The 14999-nt window shown below is 39.8% G+C and overlaps 1 protein-coding gene across 1 annotated transcript in view; it reads right to left on the bottom strand.

Annotated features, from left to right (window-relative positions):
- Positions 1-252: 252 nt before the first annotated feature.
- The window catches only part of spred1 (sprouty related EVH1 domain containing 1), a 37599-nt gene continuing 22852 nt past the window's right edge, over positions 253-14999 (bottom strand). Inside the window, exons 3-6 of the mRNA XM_017690899.2 lie at positions 14197-14365; positions 11634-11680; positions 4784-4939; positions 253-4152 (exon numbers count right to left, since the gene is read on the bottom strand). Coding sequence (XP_017546388.1) covers positions 3502-4152; positions 4784-4939; positions 11634-11680; positions 14197-14365 — 1023 coding nt within the window. The 3' untranslated portion in view covers positions 253-3501. The remainder of the gene's footprint in view (positions 4153-4783; positions 4940-11633; positions 11681-14196; positions 14366-14999) is intronic.

Genomic DNA, 14999 nt, shown 5'->3' with positions numbered 1-14999 from the left:
AGAAGCTTTATAATTACGGGCCAGTGTTTGGTTTCATTTTCCTACAAGCACATGAGCCAATACAATCTTTACTTAGACATTCGGTTACTTTGAGATTTTAAACCTCTTAAGATATGGGCTGGAACTGCTTACTATGTAAATTCATATCCTTTTAAAATGATGAGAGAATCACACCTTTGCTTAATCGGCCAGTGCTCAACATGTCAACAGGTGATCCTTCATATTTTCTCACTCATACACACTCAGTCTACATTAAAACTCACCTTTTATTATGGTAATGTTATTTTATATGTCAAATTACAAGTGTATGATGTAACATAAAAACAGTTACAAACATTTGTATGCATATTTACATTATATATTTATGAAACGTAACAAGCTACATCTGTATAAAGAAAATACAACTATGACATGAGTTACTGAACTATAAATATTACATCATATACTTGGTATTTTCAAACCATGATACAAATACCTAGACGTGTATAAATCAATACAACCATAGCAAGAGCTGTTAAGTTTTTGGATGGACATTATGATGGACGTGAGGCACTTTTTCGAGGTTGTCAGTGGGTGAAGCAAATGGCACTAAAACTTAGAGATGCAGATAAAGAAACAGGCAGTGTTCATACTGGAATCATCAGAGTACCATTTATACTGCAATTACCATAACACAAATGTTTTCACAACTTAGGACTAATCACGTGAGCTTTACATCATCAAGCGCTATGAAAAGGAAAAAAGCCTAGCTACATATCAGTGCACCAAAGCATTGGAGAATTTCAACGAAACCACTGAACTGCTGTGAAAGTAGCCATTTTTTACATCACACTGAAATGACTTGTTTACATATGCATTTCTCTAAACTAAACAGTAAAGAATGTTCATCTTTTATGCATTCCAGAGTTATGCACAATGTCCAAGAATAAAAAAAGAAAAAAAAAAATACACTAGCAGCAAGTGGTTAAAACTGAAGACAGATAAATGCTAAGTTAATGGCAAGGTGGAAAGAATGTAAGAAAAGAAAGCCAACAAGTTGCATATTAAATACAGCACATTACTGTGGTTGCCCTGTGCTGGTTAATGCAGAATGAAACTAGGTATTACAGTATTCATCTAACAATAGAACTGTATGAATGTAGCCTATTCTACAATTTGCTTCTCAGCCAGCAAGTTTTATTAAGGTTTATCAAACCTTGGTTCAGCTTGCAATACAAAATGCAATCCAATTACAACAATATGGGAAAGATGGAACAAAAGACTGGACAAACATAAAAAATGGGCATGCTTATTAAAAAAAAAATACAGTTAAAAGAAAACCAATCAATATTATATATCTAAGAACTATAATGTTTTAACAGTCATCCATAGCTGAATTTTATTCCTCTTGATGCAAAATTAGTGATTGTTTCTAGCAGCTTCATATGACAAAACCTTTTAAAAGTGGACTGCCACTACTGTACCGCATTAGCTTCCTATCCTTCTGTTTGCAATACAAAACTAGAGAGAATCTCTATTAAAAGCTCAACCATTTTTCATCATGTACTCCCTCTACTTTCAATGTGAAATAATACTAAAAGGTGACCTATGTACATAATGCTGTCAACTCAAGCTATAGTAATATACTGACAGCGGTGATAAATACAACTCTCTCTTAAAAATTTGAATGGGATTATTATTGTTGCTTAAATATAGTGTTATATTTACATAGGGTTTCGAGTTTGGTACCGAGATTAACATCTACTATATTAAAGTGTCACGTCACGGACTTGTATGCAGAGGTCTAAGTGTTTCTCATGGAAATAGTTGCATAGAAAGTAAAGTGTGTGGATGTAAAGAGGAGACAGAGGAAAGATCTTTCTGGGACTACTTATACTGGCCTCTTAAATACTGGGGGCGATATTCCTGCAAGCAGAAAAAAAAGCTTAATTTGGGTGATATTTATAAACCGTATAGTGTATGTGAGCTAAGAGGACAAGACACGCAGTCTAAAAGCAGGCAAGGTTGAACTTATGTCCAACTACAACAATGGTTTGTGAATCCTTTGACAAGCATGCAATTTAGAGTTGAGAGCAAAATCTTGTACCTTGCAATGAATTACAGTCACTCTGTAAAATGACGTATCAGGCTGTTATGTCTATGTTTATGTGGGTTCTTTTTAGCTTTCGGCCACTTAAGTTCATTTACGCAAACTTTTCAAAGACTTACAGAAATACATGGACTACATGCACTATGGAACAGGTGGAGATGGAGCTGTAACCAAAGCTTGGAAACTAGTGCTTTCATGAGGGACATTTTGTATGAATTAACTCAAATACAGGGTTATCCTAATAAAAAAAAAATAAGTGCCTTGTCTAATAATGAAAACTGGACACCCTTTTATTCATAATAATAATAATGCCTAAATGTACCATGTCAATAAAAAAAGAACAAAAAAAACAAAAACTTGCTGGTTGAGCACAGTTTCAGCTTGAAAACCATTAGGAAGCTGAAAAGAACCCAGTTTCACTCTGGTAAATGAGATGAAATTGAAAGCAAAAACGAGCATTCCTGCAATTGGTCTCTCAATCAACTGTAATATCACACCATTAATCTTGACATGGAAAATGACTGGGGATAAATGACGACGTATCACAGCTGTCCACAATCACTCAATGCTGGAATGCACCCATGCGGTCCAAATAATTTAGCCAATTACAGATGGATGTCTTTTAAACATTAGCACAATTCATAACAAAAGGCTATATGTCACACTACCATTTCAAAAAAGAAATGACATTACTGTCTTTTACAAAACAGTGGAAAGAAAGGCGGGAAAAACAAATTGCGTACACATCCATCACAAAAAAATCTGTACTCCTAAAACTTGATCAAAGTGTTTTCCTTTTTAGTTAAATGTACCATTAGAATTCATGAGGGTTACCTTTCATGGGAGAAAACATATCTAGTGCACTTTTTTTTGTCTAATTACACGGTCTGCGAATGCTCGAGTCGAAAGAAAAGGCCACTTTTACCCTACTGCAAATTCACAAAAAGCAAGAAAATATCCCTTTTAGCATACTCATACAGCAGATTCTCTGTATGCACAACTATTTTGTTTTCTTTGTTATAGTTTTGATCTCTGTACAAAAGACAATATTCCTTCACAAAGGTTACACGTTATCTGTAATGACAGTCTGACATGGTGACTTGTATTCTATGTTGAGTGATTATTTTTTTTTCATCTTTTTTTTGTCTTTTTGCATGTTTGTGAGTGTTTAGTGATCTCTCCTAGTTCATTTTGTAAACGCCTTTCCTCGCGTTATGAGCTCCGTGACGCAGCTCTCAAGAGCCCGAGAAGACCTGAAGGTGTCGGCTTCCGCTGCTCTCAGCCAAATCAAATCTCCAAAGCCTCCAGAGGCGGGTGGGAGAACACCTCACCTATCTGAAGGTGAATGAAAAAAACGATGCCGGCGGTTTTCCACGTGGCCGTGTGGTGTTTGAGGTGTAGCATGGCTGGATTCATCCAGCAGCCTTGTGTTTCCCCCCGCAGCAGTGACAGGCCTCTCCGCAATGGTGGCAGGCCCGCAGGGGAGGATAGCAACACATGCAGGGCGCGATGAGGGACAGGCCCAGCAAGGCCAGCCAGCGCAGACAGAACTGCTCTTCACTGGTGTCGCAAGAGCATGGGTCCGAAAAGTCACCCTCTGAGTCAGACATGCAGTGGTAGAGCATGCTCTCAGCGCACAGCATACAGCTGACCTTGTAAATGCACTGCTTTATGGGGTCTGGCGCATCCTGGCACTGACCCCGCCAGTTATCCTCATGGTTGAACATCTCGCGGCAGTAAATGCAGCGTGAGCGCTCCCCGTCCTCTCTGCGCCTCCGAGACTTCTTGGACTTGAGGAGAGGTGAGGGCTGCTGGGTTTTAATGGAGTCTTTGCCCGTGTGATTTTCCAGGCCTTCCGGAAATAAGTACTCACTTTTCTTGCTGTCCAGTTTGGAAAAGGTGGTGGAGAAATCTCCATCGTCTCGCTCCATGTCTTGCTTCCACATGACGGGGTGCCGGTAGTCCTCGTAGCCCCGGATAAGAACGTCTTTGCGGGGGTTGATGCGAACAACCTCCTCATCATCCATCTGAAAGCTTACATGGCGTGTGGTGTTGAAAGAGACCTGCAAAAAAAATAAAATAAAACAAATAAATAAATAATAATAATAAATAAATAAATACAGAGTCATGACTATAAACTTAAAACTTAAAGGACACTTGTTTGGTAAAAACAAACAAACAAACAAAAAACCCTAATTATACAATTTTCAACTTAGCCAATATGTATTTGATCAGCCAAGACTGGTGCCTAAATTTTGACTGTCTAGTTTAGATGCAAAGCTAACACTGCCAACAAACACAAAGTACATAATTAGCCAAATCTTTTCTGTAAGTACTGTATTTTTTATAAAAAAATACATATTTAATAAACAAACAAACAAACAAACAAAACAACTAAACCTGTATGCTGTTAACTAAGGGTCATCTTGAAGCCTGAATCCTGTCCATACTTTTAACATTTTTATTGCCATTCAGCATATGAAACCACAGCAAGTGCATCTGAGATTACATAACACCATACACTTCCATTATTTGAAACTGCCAGTGCAAAACAAAAAAAGCAAACTCCAGACATCAACCATGTCTTGGGCTCATGTCCTACATTTAAAGTAACAGGCACACTTCAAAAAATTTATTTTTTGACAGGGTATTACTTTTAAACCAAAAGGTCTCGACAGGAGTTCTTCAACTGACCTGAGGAGGCAGGTAGCGGCGGTTGGGGCTGGGGAACTCATCAAAGGGCTGGGTACGCACATAACAACCACGGAAAGGCTCAGTGGACACCACTCCGCCATGGTGGGAGAATGGTTCTCTCATGGGTGTGTAGATGGAAGGGGGATCCTGGTTAACCTGAAAAAGAACAAGCAGTGATTACATCCCTTCAAATATAAAACACTTCAATTCAGACGGCATGAAGAATATTCCTCATTAACATCACTAGATTATAGAGGCATTCGTTTTGAGGGTAAAAGCCATTGCTAAAGCCATTTTCTCTTTACTTCCACCAGGTGGAGCCCTGTGTTCAAGAACAGCATTAAATGTGGGAATGACCCAAACATCTTCTGCCGAGTGCCGAGTTCCTGTCCTTGCATGTGTTCCCAGACACATTTTAGAGTTGCAGATTCTACAAACATGGGCTTATCAAACATAGAGGCACCTCAAATGTGCCCAATAAAGCAATGCAGAGGCCTACAGCAGCAACAGATATCCAGAAACGTCTATCCAAAGGAGTTTACTTCTGTTTCATTTAAAAAAAAAAAAAAAAAAAAAAAAATCCAGAAAATGTGGATACATTTATACTACATTATAATCACACTACATGTCATTTGTTATAGTGTTTAACATTACATTTGACTAAATGTACATATCCAGCAACTTAAAGAAATGTTACAGAGATGCAACATGTAAACACAGCAAAGGCAACTCAGAGGATACCAGGGAGGGAGCCTGCTATGGGTTTGGGAGGCAGAACACTGCAGTTAGGCCTGACCACCTCCACCGCAACATAGAGAAGAAGGAAGTTTCCAAAAAACATAAGGAAGTGGGGAAATATCACAAGGCTTGAAAATTGATATCTAAATTACAGCATGCACATCCCTGCAGTCACATGAGCTTGTCGCTCTAAGGGAAAAGTACTTTTTTTTTTATTATTATTTATTTATTTATTTTAAAATTTTCCCTCTTTCTCCCTTCACACACACCCACCCACACCACCCACGTCCAGGTTTTTCTCCTCTCTGCATGTGGAGGAGGCTGCTGGCACTGGTTAGTCAGTGCTGTGTGTAAAGTAGCCCACGCCAGTGTTTTAACGCACAGCGGAAATCTGGTTTGCTCCCAGCTGCTGCTACAGTAATTACTGTCCTGTGGTTGCTAAGAGATGCTTCCTTTGACTTCTTTTTTTTCTCCCCCTCTCCCTCTCTTTTTCTTCTTTTTTCTTTTTTCACTACGTGTCTTTTTTTTCTCTTGACGCACAAGCACATGCTCTCAAACACATGCAGACAGTGTGAAGGAAGGCAAAAACAGTGAAGAGCAGAGGTGGGGAAAAGTAATCGATTGTTAGATGCATCGCGATCGCCTCTGAATTGATTTACGAAACATCATAATCAGATTTTTATAGAGGCTCTTTGTTTTAAAGTAGGGGAAACGCAATCATGCACACCCCTAGACATTACCAAGTAGAACACTTTGACAAAGCCCAGCATGGAGGCAGAAAGAAAACACAGGATCTCACTAGCGCATGCATTTTAGAAGTGTGTATATGAAATAAAAGGCTGAAACCATATTATCAATGAGCCTCCATAGGAACATAGCTTTGTTTAGCAATCACCTTGGCAAAATACTAACAGGCTCATCCAGTAATATTCATTCACATTTAAGCAGTCACTGTAAAACTGCAGCATACAAAGTAAGAAATGTTACCTGAATGTCTGTTATAAGTTTCAAATGTCCACATTTAGGCTAGAACTAATACAAGTATATGCAAGATATTTTGACAAGCAGACAAAATGTGCTAGTAGTTTCACAAAAAATAAGAGTACAGGGATTATTCAACATTGCACACACACACTGCACTACATCCAATTATACAAGACTAATGATCCCTTTGTATTGAAACATGCAGTCTTTTTAGCACCGATATCCACAATATGCTCAGAAATGCATATCGTTTATCATGATAAATACTGATCAAGATAAAACAATCATCATACTGACCACCCCTAACTGTTGTAATTATTATTAAAACAGTCTGGTTACGTCAAGGTAGGGCAGCGTTAGCTTGGCAGTATCACAATAATGGAAAACTCATTAAAGCTCTGATGAAGGTTAGCAATAGCATGGCGAATATTCAGATAAAAACGGCCTCTTACAGAGTAGAACATTCTATATTAAATACTTCCATATATATTCTATAAAAATTAAGATGCACTGAAACTTTTTACAATCAAATCTTAGCACCCTGAATAGAAAACTAATTGTGATGTGCCTAGAGATTCCCACCCCTAGTGAAGAGCAAAACAGAGAGGAGAAAATGGTGCATGCATATGTGCATTGTGTGCATGTGAGCAAGTGAGGAGAGAAAGCACGGCCAATGGGTCTGCTGGGGGAATGTCATAAACCAGCTCCAGCTGGAGAAACGCAGTCCAGAACTTAAAAAGCCAGATGACAGCTGTGTGTGTGCGTGCATGTAAGAGTGTGTGTGTGTGTGAGTGAGAGAGAGTGTGTGTGTGGCGGGAGGAAGGGAGGAGAGTCAGGCAGTTCAAATGGGAACCAGGCTTGGAGCTCCTTTTAAAGCCCTCAGTGCAGAGCGGCCTGAGCCCCAGCATATGCAGGGGCAAATCTGGTTGTGATCTGCCCACAGAGGTCTGCGGGAGATAAGCACTGTGGGCTGGCAGAATACCAGCAGAAGGAAAGCTTGCTCGCTCTCTCTGGCTTCAAAACCTCTCAGGCAAACACGGCCCCCAGCTCTGCAGGCCTGCACTCTCAAAAGGCCTCCCTATTCATGGCATGGCATGTGTAAACAGGTCCGCTTATCAAATACAAACTCACACGTAATACCTGCTTTCCTTGTGCACCCGTTTTTTTAGAAAGTCAAACTGATTTAAGGGCTGTTTGCTGAAATATACACAGCCTTTTCACATGAGTCACTTCAGGATCAAACTAATTATGACCCAACATAACCCAAAGAGCAAGATGTGTTCTCTCTTTTCCAAGTTTACTGCCTTCCCACAAGATGATTTTCCTGTACACAACTTCCTCACTAAGGGGAGGGAGGGGAGACTGCAAACAAATTCTTGGCTCTGACTAAGATGGCTGCAATCACACCAGGATAGCATACTCAACTCCCAGCAGCCAAATCTTCAGGCATTTCCATCTATTCAAAACAAGGGAGCAATTCATCTTATCTGTGCTCTCTTTATTCCGAAAGAGCATACCGAGTTTTGCAATTATTTCTCCTTAAACAGCGCCTGTATAGTCCAGATCTGCCTTGGAGATGTCTGAAGTAAACTAAAGGATCACCAACACACCAAACACTGACAGGACATTACATACAAACATGTTTCAAACATTTATCCTTTCAGGGATACCACAGGGCATCACTTGCGGCAGAACGCAGTTACTGAAAAGCCCCCTGCTGTAGTCACAGTTCTCACTGCAGGTTGAAGCACTGGCAAATGTGTAAGCACCAAAACAGGCCTGTTTTGAACATTTCCATGCCATTTGGGAAGGCAGTGAGCTAGCCATTCTGCCATGGAGTGAGAGTGACTAAGTGTTGTGCTGTGTCCTAGGTCTATAACCCCAGCGCTCTGCTGGTGAATCACCATGGCTACATCCTCAGTGGCTCTCCTCTACTCTCCTGCCGCCTAGCAACAGCAGTGCCATTGGACCTGATGTATCACTGATCCCAGGTAATCTTCGCAGGATTCACAGGTTTGCAGCCCTTTCCTCTATGAATGGAATCAAATTTCAGGATGGCTGAGAACAAGGCTCTCAAAATTTGCCAAAACGTGCCATGGCATTATGAGAGAACTTTTACATGTTTAAATAAAAAAAAAAAAAAACAAACAACAACAACAACAACAACTAAACTCAAAATACTGATATTATAATCCTACGACAGTATCACAACGTGGTGAACAGCTTGTTAGTGTTATACACCTGTTCAATGCAATGAAATCTATTGTTCCTTTCAGAATATTGCTCTGCTTTATTGCATGTGCTACATGAATGATACAAATGAGAGCTGGCACATCTGTATCAATGGACTTCAGTAGCAAGCTGATATCAGCAGAAAATGCTGGATCAGACGTCAAAGAAAAAAAAAATATCATGTAAATGATGTTAGGTGTGTATTTCTTCATGTGCTAGCAGAAGGTTTGAGTAGCTCAAGCATGTAAACCTAATTTTAGATGCTGATTGTAAGTGAAGTGCTTTAATTAAAAATAGCTCAAATTAACCCCTTTAAATCCCAAGCTTATTACACATTAAAGCTTGTTATTTGTTAACTACAGGGACTTCAATGAAAACTGGCAGAACTATTCTTAGGTTATAGAAGTGTGAAAAAACTTTGGGCCTGCCAGCAGGCCCTGGACATTTAAGGGGCTTAATAATAGCTTAATAGCTTTAAAAAGAAGAAGAAATGTCAGTCAGCAATGGCAGATACTCAATGTTTCAATAATATTGGTATGTTACTGGAAAAGACAAAGAGGTATCATGCCATCTCTACTCAGTGAGAAATAAAGGCACTTTAGAAATGGAACGATCGATCGGCTGTGTATCAGTATCGACTGATTTTCAGCCTAAATATGTGATCAGCAATCGGCCGATGTTGTCTAGCTGCTGATCCTCAGAGCTGTTCAGTGACATAAAACATAGGAGCCATATGTAAGGACTGCTGCAGCCTTGCACGAAGCCCCTTAATCACAAGACCCTGCAGCTTGTTCAAACACTAGATCTTTGACCTTTTGATTTCTGACTAAGGGCTGAAGGCCTTTTTATGTTTAGTCTGATTGTTACTGCTGGGGGGAAAAACAAAAACAAAACAAAAACACAGGTCAAGTTTTGACGCATATTAATGCCGTCTTTTACTTTGAGTCAGAAACAGATAGCAACGCTGCATAATTTTTTCCCCCATTAGAACCTGCTCTATTTTTTGCATTGTACGGATGCGTTAAAATCAGAGTTGTCATGGTTGCCACCCAAACAAATGTGCGACAGGACGGTAGCAGAACTCAAAGCTTATACAAGCAAACGCTGACAAAAAGCAGAGGTTAAAGACGATATATTGTGGAGGAGACCTAAATGGCTATGAATAACGACGAGCATGTTACAGTGGCTGTATACAACCAAAGTTTGCTCCTGTAAAATGAGAGGAGCAACAAGCAGAAGCAGAGCCTCAAATTCTCCCGTAGAAACACCTGCAGAATCACTCATCATGCAGCTTCAGCTAGCTCTTGAATGAAGCAGTGTAGAATGTGATGTACCCAGTGTACGCACTGTTTAGATGAAGTGCTTAAAGGAAGTCTTTTGACAAAATAAAAAACTAAACAACAAACACTTCAGAAGGTCCCACTATGTTAAAATCGTATCTGTTTTTGTTGTCTGGAAACATCATACTTGATGTGAATAGGCCTCAAGAGTCCAGCCACACCTTCGATCAGTATCGGTTATTGGGTGATTGTGCTGAAAGGCCTTTGACAATCAGTATTGGCCCTTTTCTATGCTTTGTTTAATTTTTTTGCTTCCATCAAACAAGGGAAATGTACCTTAAGGAGATACAACAGTGGTCTTAAGGTCCAAGTGTATATCTTAAATAAGACTTCCTAGAGAAAGTTTATGTATCTGTATATTTTCATAACCTAAGATTTTAGAACAGAAAAATAAAACAAAAAGCCAGCAATGTGTGGTGTATAGGGTCAAAGCAAAGTAAATATAATTGCATAGATGATGACACAATTGTATTCCATAGCTAAAAGGTACTGAGGATGTACATCTGAGGTTACCATCCCAGGGACATGATGGGTACCACCCCTGTGACAGTGCCTTTTTTTCCCCCCCAGAGTGTAGTAGAAATTGTAGAAACATGCATACAAAAAAGGCTTGGCTACAGAAACTTGTAGAAGAGGGACAGTACCACCTTCTATAAACTCTGATTACTCGAACTCAAAAACATCCCTCCTCCAGCAAAATTTGTCTTTTGTGGAATTCTACTCAGTGTTTAGAATATAGTGTCCTCTGTTCAATTACACAGTGAATGATCACATCCTGTGTGGAAAACATGACTGACAATTGCTGGATATACAAGCAAGCTATAAATGTGTCCTATCACATCAAAAAGCGAAAATAAACACACACACACGCGCACACACACACGCACACTCTCTCTCTTAAAAAGAACCTCCTTGACACTTGACAGAAAAGCTTCTCTCTCCATAGCAAACATCCACTAAAACAGTATTTAAAACCAATATTTAAGTTGAACCACAAAATGTGCCAGATGTAAAACTGTACCCCAGTTTGTTAATTTTCTTTAAAAAAAAACCCCAAAAACATCAACACATGCACTCTTTCGATCTTGTCACCATTCTGGAGCACCAAATTACACAGTAATATATGGCAAATTTAACTAAGCCAGTGATAACTGGGTTGTGCAGACACTAAAGAAAAAAAATCAGTTTTCTTCAAAACTATGTATCGTGCCACATTCAACAACCTAGTCCATAAGGAAAAAGCAACCGAGACAGCAGATTAGGTCTGTCCACAGGGAGAGATTTCATCACCACACATTTGTGAAACTGAGTCAGATATCTGTTGACTGCTACATGCTTCTGCCATACCAGGTGCCGATTTTCATTTCACACGACATTTGCTAACGGAGGATGCCGAGTTCTTTGATTTGTTCAGACACCGACCACTCAAAATGAATGCCAAATGACTAAGGGGCATTAGGCAACCGTTTAATTTACCATGTTTCAAACTCCTGCTAGTCCTACTAAGTCCTGTCCACTCTATGATTCTTTCAGAATTAACCTTGTGTACAACTCACCTGTAATCCATCCTCAGGAGTGTCTGAGTCACTGTACATCGGACAGCCTGCAAGGAGAAGAGGAGAAGGGTGAATAAGCACTTGGGCCCACAGCACGGGTGGCGCTGCAGTGGATGGACACAGTGCTCAGCACTGAGTTCAGGCCACTGTGGTCCCCTTGCTCAGAGGAACACAGCACCACACATTTATGCAGGAAATTCCAAACAGTAACACTGTCTAAAAGAGATGCTGTACAGTTCAAATGTGAGCTGTACAAATCAAACCATTAACCAATGAAGTCTAAATTACAGTCTGTTAGATGAATGTGTCACGAAAAAAATAAAATGGGCAGACAACAGTCATCAATGAAGGTGAGAGAGGAAGATGGGGGTGTGCATTTTCAAGTGCTGCAATAAGTTAGAAGTAATGTTTGTCTACTTATTTAACCAGTTAGTTCTGAAAGGCTTAATTTAAGTCATCAAAGCAATTGTCAAAGATGTAGAGCTTATGGCTAGACTTTGTCCCGCGCCACATAAAGGAGAGGAAGAGAGGGGCAGAGAGAGGGATAAAGATAAATAGAGAGAAAAAAAGAAAGATAGAGAGAAAGAGAGAGACAGAGAGAGAAAGAAAGAAAGAGAGAAAGAGAGAGAAGCGTGGATGAGAACAGCTTCAAGCCTCCTACAGCACGACTCCGTCAGTGCCAGGCCACAGTGCTGGATGAGCCATGTGCCTGGTTGCCATGGCAACAGAGCCCTGCATAGCTGACACACTGCGGTCCGAGCAGTGGAGCGATGCAACAGGAATACAGAGGAACCTGCGCGAGGCATTACACAACACGGCCGTGCCTGAAATACACAAGAGCAGCCCACCCCATCTGCTGAGTCTGCTCTGTCCTAGACCCTCCAGAAAATTCCACCCAAACCGAACCACAGTAGTCAGTCAATCTCGCTCACAGACAGTAAGGGAGTACATGAGGAGCGCCAATAATTAGTGTTTAGACGATCTAATGAAGTACTTCTCTATGGCAGCATTTACATTACAGCAACAAAAGAAAGCCACTCTACAAACATGAAACCAAAATACTAATGGCCAAGTGCTAATCACAGCAGCTACAAACAAATAACTCCCTACATCCACAAACTAAATCACGTCTGTGAAAGTGAAACTAACTCGAATACACCACTAAACAAGGTTAACATATGCTTTAATATTTGTTAGTAAAAGATACTTCATGTCCGCACATGACAGTACATGTGCTAATGAATGAATCTTTACTCTATGCATTGCTTCTCCTTGACACAGGACCAGAGCACACCACTTTTCTCCAACACAGCTGTTTACACAAATAATAACAAAGAAAAAGTAAAGGCTTAAGCATTTGACCATGAATGCAGCATCAGTTTAATTTGCATATTAACATAATAAATATTACATTCATCAATTTATATATGTAAATCAATATTCTGAATACTGCCTTACCTGCAAAAGGCTAAATACTTAAAAAAAATACCACATTAAATAACAATCTACTGCTAACTTGTGCTCCATCTTTTCAACAAGGATTTCAGCATGTAGCTTAACTTTGGTCAACTGATTGGCTGCTGCACAGGTGAATTTATTGCTTATTTGCATAAAGCTCAGAAACCTTTGTCAGGTTGTCTCCATCTGCTTCACTGTGCTACCTTGCCCCAAATCCTGTAATGTATATGCAGTTTAAGTTTGCTAAATGGAAAATGGTCAAGGGCAAAGCCCCCTTTCATTAGCATGGACTACTTCAGATCCACCGGTCAACACAGGTCCAAAGTATTTAGAAGATAAAAAAGCCTAGGACAGAGTTGTGTAACACAGAGTTTGGGATAGTGCTCTTACTAACTTTAATAGCCACCTCCTCCCCCAGTACTATTCATGTTTCTCTCTCTGCTGCATAGGCTCTGTTCATCACCCAGATGACTACACTTTCCTTATTTGCCAGTAATCCTTTCCCTTTCGCAGTTACCCAGGCTTGGCTGGCTATTTAACTGATTTCAAAATAACTCCACACTAGGCAGGTTCCAAGAGATGTGTCACGTTCTGAAGACATTTTGAAAAGAATTGTGTAAATTCTGGTATCTGGGGTTCTGATCAGGTCTGGAACTGGACCATATCATACCAACGGACCAAAACACACACAGACATTGTTAGCACAAAATGGCATTTTATTAGCTGGCAATTGCCAGAATTAAAAGAAAAAAAAAGGATGCTAATTCCCCGGCCAAAATAATAAACAAAACCTAATCAAATCTAACCAAAACTAGGGGTTGAGGAAGACACTGTTCATAGAGCCTTTTCACAGAATATCAGACACCCCAAAATTTGGATCAGATCAAACTGGCTCAATCTCTCTGACTCTAAACTTGTTTCTCCAAACTGGAAACATAGAAGGAAAAATGTTTTTAACCTTGTCAAATTTTTACTCTTTTTATAATTGTTTTGTACAGCCTATTATGAATTTTTATGAAATGTTCATGCAATGTAAAGGCAGATGTGATTTCAAATAGAAGGAAGAAATAAAAATGGAGTTGGAAAAATGTTAGAGGGGGCCAACCTTGCTTAATGTCCTCCATGGCTCGCCGTATACCCCGGTCAAAGGCCCTTGCATCAGCTGGACTCTGGAAAGTCAGTCCAAACTTCTTGTTATCAATCCTCCAGTGGTGGAAGATAGGGGTGACTTTGTTGTATACCAGGTCCCTCTTTATGTTACACTCCAGCACAACCTGATGGAAAAATAAAGTAGTTGGAGTACCACAACAGGGTCAGCATTATATTAGGAAGCGTGTGTAAACATATAAATCATATGATGTTCACGATGGTCTGAGTTTATCGTTACAATTTAATAGGAAATACACATTTTATCCAATCATACAGCTGGCATAAGTTCTCTGAGCCAAAGTCAGAGCACATGCAGTCACAGTGAAGTGAGAGTGAGTGCTCAAAAGAGTATTAATAATAGGGGCCTTTGAATGAGCTCCAGGCCTTCCTCTGAGCAGATTAAATGAAATGAGAGACGCCCATTAGTCTCTAGGGTTTGAGCTTGCGCACGAGAGAGAGAGAGAGAGAGAGAGAGAGAGAGAGAGAGAGAGAGAGAGAAAGAGAGAGAGAGAGAGAGAGAGAGAGAAAGAGAGAGAGAGAGAGAGAGAGAGAGAGAGAGAGAGAGAGAGAGAGAGAGAGAGAAAAAAACAGGAAAGGCAAGAGAAAATAAGCACTTGCATCTGTGACTAAATTCTAACAATTATGTTTCTACAGTCTCCTGAAAGGTCTACACAAAAAAGTAAAACACAAAAAACAGCCACAAAAAAAAAAAACAGCCACAAAAAAAAAAAAAAAAAAAAAAAAAAAAAAAAAAAAAAA

This window comes from Pygocentrus nattereri, chromosome 10, assembly GCF_015220715.1.
Source record: "Pygocentrus nattereri isolate fPygNat1 chromosome 10, fPygNat1.pri, whole genome shotgun sequence".
Lineage (NCBI taxonomy): Eukaryota > Metazoa > Chordata > Actinopteri > Characiformes > Serrasalmidae > Pygocentrus > Pygocentrus nattereri.
This window is presented reverse-complemented; position numbering and strand designations above follow the sequence as displayed.